Source organism: Macrosteles quadrilineatus, unplaced genomic scaffold (assembly GCF_028750875.1).
Source record: "Macrosteles quadrilineatus isolate MER2022 unplaced genomic scaffold, UCM_ALF_1.0 Scaffold_2__2_contigs__length_208266976, whole genome shotgun sequence".
Classification (NCBI taxonomy): Eukaryota; Metazoa; Arthropoda; class Insecta; order Hemiptera; family Cicadellidae; genus Macrosteles; species Macrosteles quadrilineatus.
In genome coordinates, this window is record NW_026542595.1 from 73,657,203 (window position 1) to 73,675,673 (window position 18,471).

Below are 18,471 nucleotides of genomic sequence, written 5' to 3' on the forward strand. Positions count from 1 at the left end.
CAAGGCCCTACTAAAATATCGAAATATTAACATGTAGAGTATTGTAATGGCCTTTCCCTTGTTTGTAGCTTGTTTATTACAGTGGATTTTGCGTGATGGAAGACGTACATATTTATAGTAGTGTTATAAGTATAACTTCTAACACTGTTAAATAGTTTTAGCAGGTAATTAGCCTGGTTTTACTTTCTAAAGGGAACTTCGCTCTACTGTATTACAAATGTTAAGGATTGTCGTATCAACAAATAGTTTTCAACGGTTGTTTGAAATGTCCAAATATATTTTCCTTAAATTCAAGGAATACGCTCTCCAACAGTAGACGATTGTTTAGAAACCTCTAGAGGCGCCTATGTGATAACAGCTGTGTTATCAGTGTCCTAATATCCGACAGTGGCTGGGGGCGGTCGTCATCTCATCGAACTGAAATAGTTTAGAACATGTTTTCATGGAACTGAAGAAGGATTCTTTCATTTTCAATATAACCTGTTACAAAATTAAAATTTGTCTTCACAAAAGATACTGTGTTTTCAGCTGTATTCTTTCTCATTTATCATTTATGGTACGATGAAATGTTTGATGTGGTGTTAGTAGTAAGTTGTGCTGTACTTATCATGTTCAATTTAAATTTAGTTATATCATACTAAAAACTTTCCCTTTTTGGTCCTTCGAGCTGGATTGAATACATTTTGTCTCTAAAAACTCAATACATGTTTATTGTTTTATTTTTTATTATTAGACATTTTCAGCATGGACTGTTAAATTTATCAGTAGACTTCAATGGTGAAGCGTGTATATATTAATACGTCCCTTGAAAATTCCCTCCGACACCTTAATGACGCCTCGACTGCTCAAAGCTGAAATATTTAAGGTGCGCCTTAAATCAAATTGTCACCTGACATGTACAATCTCACATGCTAAAACAATTTCCTCGTTGTGCAGTTCTTATGGTTGACAAAATCATGGTTCATTGAGGGTATAATATTTGTAATTTCCATACCTAGCCTTGAGAAAACATCGTCAGTGCTATTTCTACATCTGCAGGTAGAGACGTGAAAGGCTCTGGGTTCTTCAAACGGGGGTAGGTTGGTTCCGCATTTGCTACCTACACTAATCCGGGTCCCGTAGGGTGGGTTATAATCTGGTAGGTCAGTTCCGCATTTGACGGCTTTAACAATAGATCTCTTGAAATTGTAAAGATCAGTGAAGCGTACAAAAATGCCAGTCAACCGAAATAATCTATAAAAATAAGCAAGTTCTGAATGAGTTAAAGTTGAAGTAGCATGTTCCAGTTGTAACGATTTCTCTAGTTTTTTACCATAGCTGATGCAGATATTTCTTTCACCCATCCCAATCTTAAAGGGCGAAGATTATTATTGATTATTATTATATTGAAGATTATTATCCCAATCATTATTGTGAAGCCGCAATCTTAAAACTAAAAAAATCACATTACACCAGCTGCTGCTTAAATACGCTTATGTTACAAAATGCTAATAGCTCAGTTGGTAAACTAAACCTGTCACAGGAAAAACTTTAAACTTTGTAAGCATCTTATAACAAATTAAAAATATAAAACAGAACTAGTGTACATGTTGCTCGAAATCGAGCAGTTGTCTAGTACCAGCACTATAGAAGCTATATTAAAACTAGTAGTCATAATTTTCTATGAGTTTAAAAGACCCTATTAAAAGCGTATGCAACTAATGGAAATACATACGCATAGATACGCACAGATACGTATAGATACGCATGGATAATAACAGTTATAATAAACACGTCTTGTAAATATTGTATCATATTTCAGAAGCTGACCATGTTTTTACTGTTTTCGAAAAATGGTTCCCGTTTTACCCATAGCCGCATAAAGTGATACTGATTACAAATTGCAGTCATTTTTCTTAAAGAGTTATAACTATTCATCAAGTATTACTGATAACCTGCACTAACAGTAAAAAAATGCATAATCAAAGAGTATCTTGTGTAATGGTTTTATGTAAGGTCGTATGAATAATAACTCGTAATATTAAAAAATAATATTATTTATTTCTCTTTAGGCCTACCTTCAAGATGTTAAATTTACAAAAAGAACAAATACAATGAACATACAAAATACAATGAACATACTAAATACAATGAACATACAAAATACAATGAACATACAAAATACAATACAACGAAAAAATGAATATAAAATACAACGAAAGAGCATAATGAATGGTAAAATGAATGTATACATTCCAAAACATAAATAATAGCATTGAGTATACACGTACAACATATGATAATAGCATAGGAAAACTTGTTGTTAATGATAATTGCCCATACAACGTTTCTACGTACAACAATTCAAACTAAAAGTGAAAAGATACCATGTTGATGTATTGCATTCTAGTTAATCTTTTTGCTCGATATTGAGCAATCTTTTCATCAATAAATGCCTTCCTAAGTCTGGTCTTTCTTGAAAGCGTTCTACATCGGTTCCTACTGTTGATTGAAATGTATGTTTCAATTTGAACTTCCATCAAGCATTTTGAGAACAAAAAAATGTTAGGATGTGAAGTTGGACACGAGGCTTTCCATTTTGAGAGGAATCCTTCGCAGGAGTTAGTGGTTTTCCACAAGTATCTGTGCAGTATTATTACTAAATAGTCAAATCAGTATTATTACTAAGATCAATTTTGTTAACATTTATGAAACAGGTGATTTTCTTACATCCTAAACCTAAAATATGTAGAGTTTGTATCATTAATATTCCGAATTTCGAATCGGATACAAGCGTATCCAATCTTTGGATATTTAACTTAAATTTGTTCAATATTCATTCTACGTCGGCTTTTAGCTTGAGGCTAATTACCCTTGTCTAATGGAGTGTAACCCACCTTTGTCAATATAAATGCGGAAATAACCTACCTACTTAAGGGGCCCACCAGATTCAAATGCGGAACGAACCTACCCATTTATGGCCCTAGGGTCATTATCTGCGGAACTAACCTACCACCCTTCAAACTTCATAGCACCCCCCTCCTCTCTCACCTCTCACCAACCGACACTCCATTTGCTGATGCTAATATTTTTAATTTTATCGGCTAAAATAATAGTCTTATTGGATATTCTCATGCTAGGTCAACGCAATGATACACTTTCAGCAATCAAATCTTTCGATTTGTCCATAAAACCCTTGGCAGTAAGAAGATACCATGAGTGATATTTCCACTTCTTCCCCAAGGGGTTACATGAGTGCTCAGGGATTTGAAGACTCGTTTTCTTCGTCCTCCCATGTCAACCATCAGCACAATACTATTAAACAAGTTGTGCCTTTTAGCTAAATCATTTCTTCATTGAAAGATCCTCATGCTTATCTTTTGCTTCCATTTACAGTAGGAAAGTCAATTTGAATTTGCCATCACCCTTGACGCAAGTTATTTGTCCACCCTTGGCAAGTACAGTCGTGGATTCTGAAGGAGGTTTGCTCTGAACGTCTTGGATCCGTATGGCCCGTGGCGACTTCTCCCCCCGACTGTACGTCCGCGGCGTGGGAGGTAGGCCCGTCGTCTCGTCTGGCGCGGTCCGCGGCAGAGTGGAAGTTTCTTTGTTCAGTCGCTAGCTAGCGCCCGTCCGCGAGACATGATCTTTGTCGTCTAGTTTCCTAGTGAACGTCTTGTAGTGAATCTCACACCAGTACGTACGCCAGAATAGGAATGGTATTTACTAATTCGAGGTATGTGTGATTTTTGTTACGTTCGGAATTATTTTATTTCCTCTCTTTGACTTGAGTCTGTCCATTGTAGAATGATTTGTTCGTGTGATGATAGTAATTTAGGTGATTTATTGCTCTATGAATGGAATTAGTGTTGTGATTGTGGTTTTATTAGTTTCTTTGTTGTTAAGTGGAGTAATTTATTTTAATGCCCCTGTATTATATTTTGCTGTGATAGGGGCTCAGTTTTGTTGATGTATTATTTCGAACTGTAGTAATTTACAAGAATATATTATTTGATTGGAAAAAAAACATTTAATTATTTACTATTAAAATACACATTTTAATATATGTTTATGTTGTGAATAAAATTTTAACCAAACTGAAAAGTTTCTGTAAAAGTTATTTCCTTAATTACAGTCCAACTATAGTTTTCAATTCAATGAACAAACACACTATTTTGACGATGTTGACAAACAAAGACTTATGCAAAACGTGATTCACCAACTAAATGAATTACCATGGCACATGCACAAGTGATAATTATTTAGTGAAAGTGATGAGATTAATAATTATTACGAAAGCCTTCTTACTTCCATTCATACAAGCATTTAAGTAGATTTATTTATGCAAATGGCAAAGAAATTTAAAAGGAAACATTTTAGATGACATTGATCATATATGAAATATGTTAATACATAGTGTAGATTTTTCACCCATTTCTAAATCAAGTAACTTGTAACCATCAATGCTTGTATGGAAGATATGCATGGTGGCAGCCGATAACCCGGTAATCCCTAAATCCACCAACCATGTTTTTTATTAGAAGAAGGAACAAAGGAAATCTCATATTTAGACTGTTAAGAACTAAATAAATACAACACTCCATTGCAATGGTACATATTGCCTTTTTATGGATGTTTCATATAATTTATCAAATAACTAACCAGGAATTCAGCTACGGAAATCCTCGCAAAACGTAGACTCTATCGTTTGAATGTGCATTCCAAAATTTTATCATTGAAATCTCTTTATTAAATTTGCCTCCTTCATACAATTTTTCAGTTAAAAATGTTTTTTGCCTTGAGCAATTCATTGTAAAATTTTGTAAATTGTTAAAAGGCATAAAAATCAGGAAACAAACAGAGAAACATTGACAAGAAACATAAAGAAGTAAATTTTACACCCTGTTTGAAGAGCCTGGCCTTGAATCTCGTTCCATCAATTGTTTACTGCTCTTATCTACCGTGGAAGTATTGACTTTAGATATTTGTCATGGGCAAGTGCGAAGGTTGCGCTACTTTATGGGGTTGATACAGATTGTTTCGTGGCCACAGTTTGGCACGCTATATCGACGTTCCAGCGTTTAGCGTGGCTTTTAAGTAATTATATAAAACGTAACCAAGTTTTTGTTAACCTACCTATTTGTAGTTGAGGATATTACAACATGAATTTAACATGTGTGCAATACAATTATATCTCTTTTGTTTAAAACCACTAGGTAACACGACAAAATAATTCTATCCATTAGTTATCTAGAAGTTTTATTTTTTGCTCTATACTACAGTATTAGAGCATATTTCTGGTAGGTATAGATTTTACATTGAACTACGAAATGTATATAATTTTCAACGAAGACCCTTTGTTTTTGTTTGGTGGTTTATGGAAAACCATGCCATTTATTAATAAACGGGATTAGTAGTGACAGTTTAAAACTTTTGTGTGTCATAAAATATGTATCTTTTTCGATCGAAGTGGTAGTCGTAATTTGTTTTTCATTATTGTCGTTAAAATGTATTTAACGGACAACCCAATCAGATTTATAACACTAACCTATCCCAACCGTTATGAGACTGAGAAATTGAATGGAAATATACAGTATACAAAGGCGATAAGATAAGCTAAGAGATAACCAAGCCAACATAATGTTTAATGGCTGGAAGGCTACAGAACATTCACAGTGACCTACATAATTACGTTTATTATTGTTATTGGCTCAATCAATCATATCATTGTATAGTTTATGCGTCAAGAGTAAACAATCTAATCTAAATTATGAATTAGAATGAAACACTAAAACAAATCTGACACTATTTTTGTTTACGTCATGATAACATTGTTAAGTAGACAATCTTTGTCAACACAAGATTGGACGGATTTAACATAATTACTTGGTATTATGTTATTATTATACGGGAAAATACGTTTTGGAAGTAAAACAGATATTAATTGAGCACACGAATGACGAACCAGAGATTGTATGAGCAAAGTCAAACGTTGATAGTAAACAATAAATATGTAACTAATTATTTGATACTTAGGCATACTGTACATATTTGTGGACAGATATGGTTATAAGTATAGCTGTAACTCATTACAGTATTTGAGACTAAGACATACTGTACATGTTTGTGGACAGATATGGTTACCAGTATAGCTTTAACTGATTACAGTATTTGAGACTTAGACATACTGTAGGTACATTTTTTTAGACAGATATGGTTAACAGTATACTGTAACTGATTATTTGAGACTTAGACATATTGTACATGTTTGTGGACAGTGATGGTTACAAGTATAGTTGTAACTGATTATTTGAGACTTGGACATACTGTACATATGTTTGTGGACAGATATGGTCACCATTATAGCTGTAAGACTATTAGATACTTGTACATACTGTACTGTACATGTTTGTGGACAGATATGGTTATAAGTATAGCTGTAACTGATTACAGTATTTGAGACTTAGACATACTGTACATGTTTGTGGACAGATATGGTTACCAGTATAGCTTTAACTGATTACAGTATTTGAGACTTAGACATACTGTACATGTTTGTGGACAGATATGGTTATAAGTATAGCTGTAACTGATTACAGTATTTGAGACTTAGACATACTGTACATGTTTGAGGACAGATATGGTTATAAGTATAGCTGTAACTGATTACAGTATTTGAGACTTAGACATACTGTACATGTTTGAGGACAGATATGGTTACAAGTATAGCTGTAACTGATTACAGTATTTGAGACTTAGACATACTGTACATGTTTGAGGACAGATATGGTTATAAGTATAGCTGTAACTGATTACAGTATTTGAGACTTAGACATACTGTACATGTTTGAGGACAGATATGGTTATAAGTATAGCTGTAACTGATTACAGTATTTGAGACTTAGACATACTGTACATGTTTGAGGACAGATATGGTTATAAGTATAGCTGTAACTGATTATTTGAGACTTGGACATACTGTACATGTTTGAGGACAGATATGGTTATAAGTATAGCTGTAACTGATTATTTGAGACTTGGACATACTGTACATGTTTGAGGACAGATATGGTTATAAGTATAGCTGTAACTGATTACAGTATTTGAGACTTAGACATACTGTACATGTTTGAGGACAGATATGGTTATAAGTATAGCTGTAACTGATTACAGTATTTGAGACTTAGACATACTGTACATGTTTGAGGACAGATATGGTTATAAGTATAGCTGTAACTGATTATTTGAGACTTGGACATACTGTACTGTACATGATTGTGGACAGTGACGGTTACAAGTATAGCTGTAACAGCGTCTATGAACGTATCACATAACTTTCGCTATGTCAGACGGTCACATTTCCTATTCTGTTACGAATACATGAATGGCTTTGTTCATCAGACATCTGATAGATTGCTTGACCTTCACTCTCATGTGTCTATATACTGAGTGTCTATAAGACATAATACAAAGTATTCAACGTTATATGTTCGTATTCATATTCGTCTTTAATCACTATTTGTTCCTACGAATGGTTTTGTTTGATAATGAAAACCCCTTGTATCATTACTTAGAAAACAGGACAAAGAAGGGAAAGGTCAGTGCTAAATTACAAGAGAGCTGTCGGTGTAAATCTTTACAGGCTTTATTGAAGGGTCAAAGAGTTTTTGTTCATATTTCAAACAGTATCAATTAGGGCTTGGTAAAGGACAAAGGAATAGAAGGGTATCACTATCGATTTTTTCATTCATTTTGTTCTTTTGTATGGATACATATTTTAAAACTGAAATAAACTATAGTAACATATTTATTAGATTTTAATAATTGATCCTTTGCGTAAAAAAAATTTTCAGTATTGTGAAGGGATAACACGGATTCATTGATTTATTTAACTTTAGTTTTTTGTACCTGATATTGTTATACTTTATTAATTGCTAAATAAACAAAAACTCTGATACTAAGCGTCGCAAAGCTCTCATAGAGAAATAACCTTTTTTACTCCACATTCTATCACATGAATTGTTACAAGTGAGTCCAATTTCATCCAAAACCCTTTCAAATCTCTATACAATCCCTTTATCTCTCTATGGGATATCACTCAATCCCCGCATTAATTCTCAGTGCCGATATAACCCCGGATATACCTCACTCCGCTCACATACAGTGTATGTTGTTTTATTTTATACTCTGTGTAAGACGTTGGCAGCACTGACAGTGACGTCACTTGTACACATACAAGCGTGACATGTGGCTCTTGGTTTTATAAACGGCGGCTATATATAGAGACAGCTGCATCCAGCCTCTTCCTTTATTTCTTCCAGTCTCCCGCCATTCCTCGCCCTCTTTCCCTCTCTTTCTACCGACACCTGTTTGTTGGGCAAGTGTCTGAAGGTCCCGGCCAACAACCCAACCCTCGGCCTTGTAACCAAAAAATCTTGGGGATGAAATATGCCTTCGTCCTCCACAGATCAGTTGATTCTCCGGTATTTCCTAGCGTTCAAGCATAGTGCGTTGTTATACAGCCTCGCTTTTGTTATCAGTGGTTGTCATATTAATAAAAGTTTGGATCCGCTCCATTTCCTGGAAGTGATAAGGGACACCATTTCTTATCTTGTTCTCTTCCTGCAAACCAATGTGTACATGACTACACAACCGTTTCCATTAAACAATTTCCCTGAATTGTAATTATTCAGTTCTATTCCAGTAGAGTTTGCTAAATATATAAAGGTGTTTCCCACTCAGCAGTTACTACGTGACGTATTTATTAAATGTAGAATAGATTGAGTAAACCGCCCAATCAGCTTAACTCGAGTGGTTAGGTGGACTTAAAAGTAAAGGACCTGGAAGTGGCTCACTTTGATGGCGGTTAATAAAACGTTTCTAGAACTAAGTTACTCTCCAACCCAGCTCTTGCTCCCTGCCCTCAATAGAGCTAATGTGTAGAGCTAACTTTGCTCTGATGGCCAATTTCTGTAAACCGTTCTAGGAAATTAATAGTTTTAATAATTGTTCGTATTTTATAATTACTGTTTTGACATTTTAAAATCATTCCAATCAAGGATAATGTAGAAATGTAGACCAAAACATAAGTCTATTGAAGCTTGTAATCCCCGCTGCAGGAGGTCGCCAAAGTGTTTGGGACGTTCACTCTCTACGATGGAAGTGTGCCAAAATTAAGCTTTCGGTGAGCTTCCGTAGCGTCGGATACGAGAGGACTTTGATATAAATGCACAGAGAAAGAGAAAAATGAAAGTGGATTCGCGACTGGTTGGGGCTTGCCTTTACTGGGCACATGCGGCAACTGAAACGCCTTGGCTGGGCACATCCTTTATCTTTGGCAGGGAGGGTCTGCCCCCCTCGGTTCCAGGAAGAACTCACGTAGCCAGCCAGTGAACTAAAGACGTAACTAATGAACGTAAGACTGTAAGTACAAACCACTAAAACTGTTGGGCTTATTGTATTTATTATAACTACACTCTACCAACAGAATTAAAAGTAGAATAAAAGTTACAATTATTCATTTGTAATCACATGTTAATGAGCATATTTTTCATTATTTCTCATGATCTGGTAGATTTGGACATAATCCGCTATTTTTCCCAACCCCCTGTGACCTGTAATTTGAACCCTCTCCCATGATCCTGTGAGCTAACAAACTCTTACAATTTAGATTTTTTTAAATCTCTTAAACAGAATAGACAGATACTAAGTGAAACCCGTCAAAATCGACGGTTTACTTTCAAGGCTTACTTTAATTAATCCAACTGCGATAAATTGAGTGAAAATTATACATATTTTGAGCAATTAGCATTGTTTAAAGAGTAATAAGTGTTAAAACAATAATGCTATTAATTGCGTTAGTTACCAAATATGGTTGAACATTCAATGAATAAAATATTTCCCATACCGTACGTCATCTTAGTTATTATTAGTATGTTAACTGGTATCTCTTCTTTTGGAAGAACCTTTAAATAGTATTAAAATCGTATTGGTGGATCTTTTGTAGTTAAAAACTTCCGCGATTTCATCAGTGCAATACAGATTAATCTATGATTATATTTGAGAAAAAAATATCTGTTTGTTGAGGAGACACATTCTAACTTAAAAGGGAGGTCCATCCGTCACAGTGTTAGTTTGATTTTTCCTTCGTCACGTCGCGTCAGTTTATATCGTACTTCTGTGCCATTGAATAGTACCCTCAAGCATAGTTTTGAGAAATTGGTTGTGGGGTTAATGTTAAACATTTCTAATGAAACATATAACAACCAAGTTAAAGACACAGTATGAACAAATCCGGCATTTATCAAATAAAATGTTCAGACTGTAATAAATCCTACATTGGCCAAACAAGTCGTAAATTCAAGAAAAGGTTCCACGAACACATACAAGCATTAAAATCAGGTAACAAAACGACAATGAAATCAAAATTTGCAGAGCACCTAATTGAAACGTGGCATAAATATAAAAATATACATGGAACTTTAGAAATTCTAGAATAACAAAATAATGAATCTTAATATATACTTAATATTAATCTTAATATTAATATATAGTCAAAGAGGATTTTCATAAATATACCCAAATTACTAAAGATTTCCTCAAAATTTACTGAATACCATGAACACCCACAAAACAAATCCGATGTTTGAAAAAATCCTACAATTGCAATAAAACAGAAATATTATATGATATACTCAAAATTAAACAATGAATAAATCAATATCCTCTAAATTCTAAGTTAGCTCTTAGTTAGTATAGTTAGTTATATGATTATAATTATTCCTTTTATTATTTGTTATTATATTTGAATAAAATATCAACATGACTATGGCCCAAGTGTTGAAACTAGTTGTTTGAAAATTAAATGAGTTAAAAGGGTACTAATTGTTTTCTAATGTTTTCATTTGCATATATATATATATTTATGAACAACTAATGCACAAATGTGGAAAATCAGGAACATACCAAATCAACTGCAAAGATTGCTCTAAACTTTATATGGGACAAATATGGTGATAAATTTCTTGACGATTCAAAGAACACATTCAAGCAGTAAAATACAACAAAATAACAACTCAAAAATCAATGTACGCCGAACACATTTTATCACATAACCATAGTTATGGACAAATTAAAGATAGTGTCAAAATGTTAGAATATGAACAAAAAGGAGGAAGGATGAATGTAAAAGAAGAATTACATGTATATCTAGTAACAAGAAAAATGAAAACAACATCCTTAACATAATGCAAACACAAAATTTAAACCCAATTTATGAAAAGATGGAAAAATTAAGACAAAATTAATAATTAAAACCATTGGCATAACGATATTTTTAATTATATATTTTTCCAAGACAAGATAGATTGAGTTAAAATTTAAACATTTAAACAAGAGTAAACTATCGTCCGTCACTCGTTCAAAATGTGTTTACCGGACTCGTATAGCAATCCCGCACTCGACTTCGTCTCGCACGGGAACGACCACAGTCTCATGGAGAAAATGAAAACTGTTGTAGTTTACTTTTGTTGTTGTGGTTTACGGATAAATTTTGATAAAATTTGGCAAATTTATTTATTTCATTCTATACCTACTATTGACGTATGGTCAAAAAACATGTTTTACCTTTCCCGTAGTAGCAAACCTCGTTAACACTCGTTAAATCTAATGTTATTGAAATTGGGAATAAATATGTCTTATTTATAGAAAAAATGTAACCAGACAGGTTGAAATTCGCTTCGTCTACAGGTTTGCTGTGGCGGGGGTATTGTATTGTTCTTGATGATTTGTAGAAAGTTTTTCAAACATTGTACTTTTGGATATTTCATGTTTAGTTTGATATACTGAAAATAAGAATGTGTCTTTGATAAATTTCTTCAGGTGTCTAGGTCTGATAATCACAAAATTGAAAGTTCTCACCAGTATTGATTTTTCACAGTGGCTTATCGTTAAATGTTGATGTGGCAGTACAAATTTTAATAAAAACAAAAGAATATATAGACCACTGCTCTTCTATTGCTTATAGCTATATTTTTATAACATTTTACTTTAGAAGATATTTGTGGATAAGACCCTCACTAAAATAGAAAATTAATCCTAGTTAAAATTAGTCCTAGTTTAATTAATACAAGAGTAAACTATCGTACGTCACTCGTCCAAAATGTGTTTACCGGACTCGTATGGTAATACTTACTTACTTATTTTTCGTCCAGTAAACACATATTTTCAGGACTAGTAACGTAATAAGCTATAATGTGCTTAATCTGTCATGTCTGATAGACAAGCGAAGAATTTCACAAAAGAGGTTCATTGTTGTTGCCAGCTGTCTTCTTTCTTGATACATCACTTCACTTATATTTTGGCTTTTGAATCATCTAATGGTGGGATTTTAGGATAAACTTAACCCTTGTTTTGAATAACATGTAACATGCACTTACACTAGTCACTCGGGATTTTCTAGGAATTCATTGCCGCGCGCCATCTGCCTGGCGTGGACCATGTGCCCAGCCAAGGTGAGGATTAGTGAACCCTTTTTGGCTTGTGCCCAGTGAAGGTTCGTCCACTGGTTGGACGTTGGGACGAAAAAACTAGACAAAAAGCGGTTTGGAAGTGGAATAGTCACTTCCGATGCGTTGTTTCCTGTGCGGGCGGGGCACTACAGGATCAGCTGGGCCCATGGGTATAGGAACTGCAGCATCCAGGCATCATGTATTCAAGCTGTGAAGTGCATTTGGGCCGTTGTATGGCTTTAAAGCTCTGTTATATCCATTGGGAAGCTTTGTTTTGACAGAGGTAGGATTTTATGTTTGCAATTTGATCTGTGTTAATCCAGTTATATTTTCTCCGTCGATTTCGCAAAAGGTGTTAGATTTCTTACCGGTAAATCCTTCCACCTTCTTCTTTCGCTGCTTCCATGTTTTTCTAATCATTTCAAAATATGCAAACAAACACTTCATGACCAATGAAAACCTTGAGTTCCCAATTACGACACAAGGCGATCCACTGTCACCAATATAAAGATGATGCTATCGGAAACTCCAGCCTGAATCCTCTCCACTAGGCCTATAAACAAGGTAAATGGGGACGAAACCAAACAAACCGAACTGTTGAGAGTCGATGATTTGTGTGACGCCGAAATAGATTCTTGGCGGGAGCTGGGAATCGTTAGAAGACAAGTCTTTTCATCGGTGCACCACGGCACGTGCATGGCTGCCTGTCTACGTGCAACGTGCAACGTGCAACGCTGTCAGGTAGTAAATACAAAGTCCATGGTCATAACATCGTAACTTGCTCTGTCTCATCAGGTACGTGCTTGTCGTCTCTGTATCAAAAGAATTTTGATTTCTCGTTTATGTTTTACCCCACGGTAAAAAAAGGAATGTTTATGTATTGCCCAATGACCACACTGGTTAGTTTTATAATTTAAAAAATATACAGACACTTTTTTACCATCTCTACCGATTCTATGATATTAAGCTACGTTCAGTACCTAACCCAACCAAACTAAAATAGTATTAGTGAGGTTGTTATAATAGAAAGGTACACAACAAATTAAAGTTTTTTTTAAGTGATTCAACTCAGGCACTTAGTCAGCCGTCTTTTGCTCGTATCTGCCACTAAAAATTAATCAGTGCAACTGTATTGGCTCACCTCTTTCTTTGTATGAAACGTCCACAAGCCTGTAAGACCCATCAGAAAGGGCAAATTCAAGGATAAAGGTCAGAAATCTTTCAAATAACGTTCCAATAAAAGTTTACTAGACTTTGTTTCCACGCCAACTACAATTTATTCACCTTTGACAGGAGAGTGTTTTCATGTCAGTAACACTTGGCATTAGCAGTGCTGCCAACCATACAATACAAAGCTGTTAGACAACTACAATACCTGTACCTGTACCAACACAACAACTGCCCAGCACCCATTGTTTATGCTAATCAGAGTGCATAACACTCGCCATAAAGCTTCAGCTGAGCCGTTGACCCGTACTAAAGAGTTGCTCGTGCTGTTTTTATCAGGCTCACTACTAGAGGTAAATTATCTGTGTTTAGTACAAAATAGTATTTGTCGTGTGCAAATAAAAAATACAGTTAAATAGTATATACATTCAGATAAGACCACTCGGCCTGTTTTCATTATATACTGTAATCAAATCTTATGATTTATTCAATAACACTGTGTGATGAAATAAATAAATGGTGATATCAACATGAGTTATACGAATTTATTTTTAATGTAGTGAAAATTAAAGAATATATAACATTTTGATCAAAATCATTGTTTTCCTGAGTGTCTCGGGGAACACTGAACAGGACAAGAAACCTCGGACAGTGAACATTTTGTTAAGGTCTGTCTCTAGTCCTTTATATAACCTCATTCTTACGGAGTAATCATAGAAAACACCGATAGGTCCAACAGATGGAGATGGAGTGTATCAGTGTATGTGATGGTCCATGTCTCCCACACCACAGGAATGTCGGATGCCGGATGACGCAACACCCAGAGAGCGGCGAGCGGCGCGGCAGAGGACGGAGGAGGCAGAGGAGAGGATGGGTGAACGCTCGGGACAAAGGCCGCAGGACAAAGGAACGTCTCAGCCAAGGTCGCGCCAAGTCGAGCGATCCTGGGAACAACCAGCAGTCGTCATTACCGGACAAACTAAATTCTAATTTGATTGGGCGTCCGACATGTCTACTGTTTCTAACACACGCAGCTCGCATAGGCATAGACAGAATGATCAAACTAAATACTGTAAATACATAGCTGTGTGCACAAAGGACCCCGTGAAGATGTATTCAGGTGGTTTCACTCAATGTGGAGGTTTTCGTGATAAATGTGGGTGATAATCTGGTATACAGTTGAATCGTGACATTGAAAGCATCTATCTATACTGGGCCTTGTGTCAAGGAATTGCTAAAATATAATTTTTAATGAAAATTTTACCCTTTACTTTCAACATTGTACTCGGTGTATTTCAGTACATGTGTTTGTTAAGTCAAAAACAGTTTTCAACACGATGATTATATTCAAAGCATTTCCCATACTATTCTCCTCAAAGACTTTGTCAGATGATTACAAAGCTCGTGATGAAGCCACAGTCAATCACAATCACGATGAACCGAGCTCGATCGACGGAAACAATTAATACAGAGGATCGCGACAAACGACTACAAGTCACCGATGAATTTTCATGAGACCGATCATTACAGAGGAATTCATTGATCCGCCGGGCTCGGCTCGGCTTCCTTTCGTTTTCTTTTCAAAACTGGTCGACCTTCAGAGCCGATCTGGTCTATGGTTTCTGTCTCGTTTTAGACCTGTGAAATTATAAAACTGCGGCACCTCCTTTCACGCGATATCTACTGCTTTGAATTATTCATTTGTTGTCAAATGAATGCTAGTAGGCCTGGTGGCGTGGTAAGACTGTGTTTTGACGCATCGAAGGGTATTTGTTCGTTATAATATGTCATAAGATCGGTAGGCTAATAATACACAGAGTATAATTAGTAAGCATGAATTCTCCATGTGTTTGTAAAGGCTACACGGTTTTCTATAAGTAAAGTACTGTAATGAAAACTTACTCCTTGATAGAAGACAAGAGCCATAAACACGCTTTACGATCCGGCCCCGCAGTGTAATTAAAATAAGATTTTTAATCATAACCTAAATTGGTAGTTTAATCAAGCAGACAGAGAAGTGTACCCTCTCTAGCCCATGTCAGCAATCACACGACCCCTTGACCTGTATATCACCACTTGTTTTTTCGGCGAGGTGGTGAACGCTGATCGAGGGTATGTCGAATATGAAACTGGAGAAGTGACGGAATAAATTAAAAGCCGCTGAAGTTCCCTCCCCCGAGATGTTGTGATGGACTGTTCCGCGAGGGTAGATGAAGCGAACATTGCTGACTGATTTGTCTCGCAGTTCGCAGTCGATGTCGCTCGATCAATTATTTTTCAACACCCCGCTTTACACCCCGAGTTGACACTGCCTAGCCCGGATCGCTCTGCCAGATGTTAAATTATGCCATTTGCGAACCGAATTTCGTATTCAATGAAATTCAGAAGCTGGAAAGAATAAATTTGGACCGCGGTGTATCTTAAGTGAGTCGCATTTTTCAGGGAAAGTCGTTTAGTAAACTAATCGACCGAGTTTTCTTTCATACTTTCCATTATGATACTTCTCAACTCGGAGATTCGGGAATATTTCTTAATTTATTCTTTTCATCGCAACTTTTGTCTTAGAGTTCTGCAACTAATTACGGTAACCCTTTTATCTTTCAATAAAAAAGTTCAATTTAATTTATAGACTTTAAAAAAATTGTATTTTTAAGTCAACCGATTTCTTTACAATTCCATTACACTGAGTTGTTATAGCGTGTCCTCGAGTTTCAATACAATAATGTAACGTTTCTAGATGAGTTGCTGTTATTGGAAAGGCGGATACTAAGGCCGGAAACGAGCGGCAAGGTCCAAGTATTGGTTCAATTAGACACTTGCACACATCTGTCGACGACTGGGACACTTGCCAGCTCTAATCGTCGACCTTCTTCAAGACCACCTCTCCTCTCCTCACAACCGTCAACGTATTCTTGGATTCGTCGCTGACAGTTGATTACTCTGTATAAACTCCAGAGCTTGAATGTTTGTAAAATCACTAAAATTTAAAATAAATTAATATTAAAGTGTTCTTAAAGGCCAACTGTTGCACTATGAGCATTATTTAGAAAACAATCAGTGCATCTGTAATTAAAATCGCAAAATATGTCTTTCCACTTGATAAATTAAAATCTAAAAATGAAAATATAAATCCTACATTATTATAAAAGTATAAATATTAAATATACACATCGCCTATCCAACCATAAACATCTGACTCTTTTAACAAAAACCATCACCGAATATGAGCTCATTGCGTATGCAACTGGTGAACATGGAGCACATGCAGGGGAGGTACAGTAGTGTATTGGAAGGGGTGGGGGTGGGGGAGGTTCATTAACAGCTGATTGATTGTCCAGCTGTAGTACCTCGCAGTCACAGCTGGCATGTCACTACGTTGACACAATGGACTCAAATGAGATTTCAACTGTCCGGACCGCCATGATTGGATGCTGGTTTTTAATTTTAATGCGCTGTATTGTCACGTCGTTCGATCTCTGATTTGCAATTGAAATGTGATAAATTTAATCGAGCCAGCAAAAGGGTTGTTTGTTCGCGCGAACGTGTGTAATGTTTATATCAGTCACGCCTACAAAATCACACTATTGATCTGCTGAATATTATAGACATGTAGCCTATCCAGCAAATTAATTACCACTTAAATTATCCCTTTATTTTGAAGGATTTATAAATTTAATCATTTTACATTTTATAAAACTGCCTGAATTATTTTGAGCTTGAATATTGACATTTCAACCTCCATAAATTGGTTTGGTGAATAAACAAAAAATTTTTACTTCGGGTTTAAAAAAATGAGAATACCACGCAATTCACGAAACAAGACAATTGCGAAGTATAATAACTAAAGTCGTTATAGTTACTGTGTATTCATTGTTTCCTTACCTTGGTAGGTCGTTGGCCGTGGTGATTGGTGGGAAAACCAACCGCGCTCGATGGTTGTGTCTTTCACTACCTAGGTACTTTATACGCTAGCTCTTTTGTAAGATACAAGTATGAAGTTGCATATACAGATTCGTTTTACAGTATTCTGTTTGAGGAGTTTTAATTTGCACATAACTATGCAGTTCTAACGGTGCAGAATTCCGGAAACCAATTTACCAAAACGTTAGCTTACACATACGTAACAGTAAAGTCATAGAACTGTAAGAACGTTACACAATCGTTGTTAAGCATTCAAAAGACTTCTGAATAAATAGTCGCATTTACACATCCTATACGCTTTTGAAAGCGTAAAGAGTATTTGAATAAATCGGATAAACATAACTGGCTCACCCAAGTAAGTGCCCCGAACGAATTTCGTTGTCCTTTCATATTGATGGCATTTCAATTCTGACCATCATTCAAACTCTGTCGTGCCTATTTTTCTTCCATGAATGCATTTGTTTTGTGGCGCAGTTGTTTTTGAGTAGGGATTTTGTTTGACAGCGCCAATTTGTATTGTGTGAGTAAATAGATTTTCCAATTTTTGGATTCTAAGAAAAAACTACTTGTCGATTTTAAAACACAGACCACTAAAGGTTATACTCGACTTTAATGTAACGAGCACTAATTCTATATAGTATTACACCTGCAGTAAAACTAAAGTACAAGTTGGTTGAGTGGATCGTAAGCGATGACATAAAACACGAGTCAAGTGCAGTGTAGTGTAATTGGTTGGTCTTTGCTGTTCTCGTCTCGTCTGGAGTCGCGTTCCGAGAAACCGGAGACGTAATTGCATCCTACGGCGGGATTAACTGTTGACGGATTGTACAGGATTAGCGCCTTGCTGGTGGGAGAACGTATACTGTACTTCTCACAACTCACAACTCACAAACGT

At 35.7% G+C, this 18,471-nt stretch overlaps 1 protein-coding gene across 4 annotated transcripts in view; it reads left to right on the top strand.

Annotated features, from left to right (window-relative positions):
* Window positions 1-18,471, top strand: part of LOC128987486 (brain tumor protein) — a 331,844-nt gene that overhangs the window by 214,372 nt on the left and 99,001 nt on the right. Inside the window, exon 1 of one of the 4 annotated variants that reach the window (XM_054408348.1) lies at window positions 3,583-3,715. The exons of 2 other annotated variants lie outside the window; for them this stretch is intronic. In XM_054408348.1, coding sequence (XP_054264323.1) covers window positions 3,696-3,715 — 20 coding nt within the window. In that variant the 5' untranslated portion in view covers window positions 3,583-3,695. Of the gene's footprint in view, window positions 1-3,582; window positions 3,716-18,471 lie in introns of those variants that run through there. One more of the 4 variants, XM_054408352.1, reaches the window with a different exon arrangement.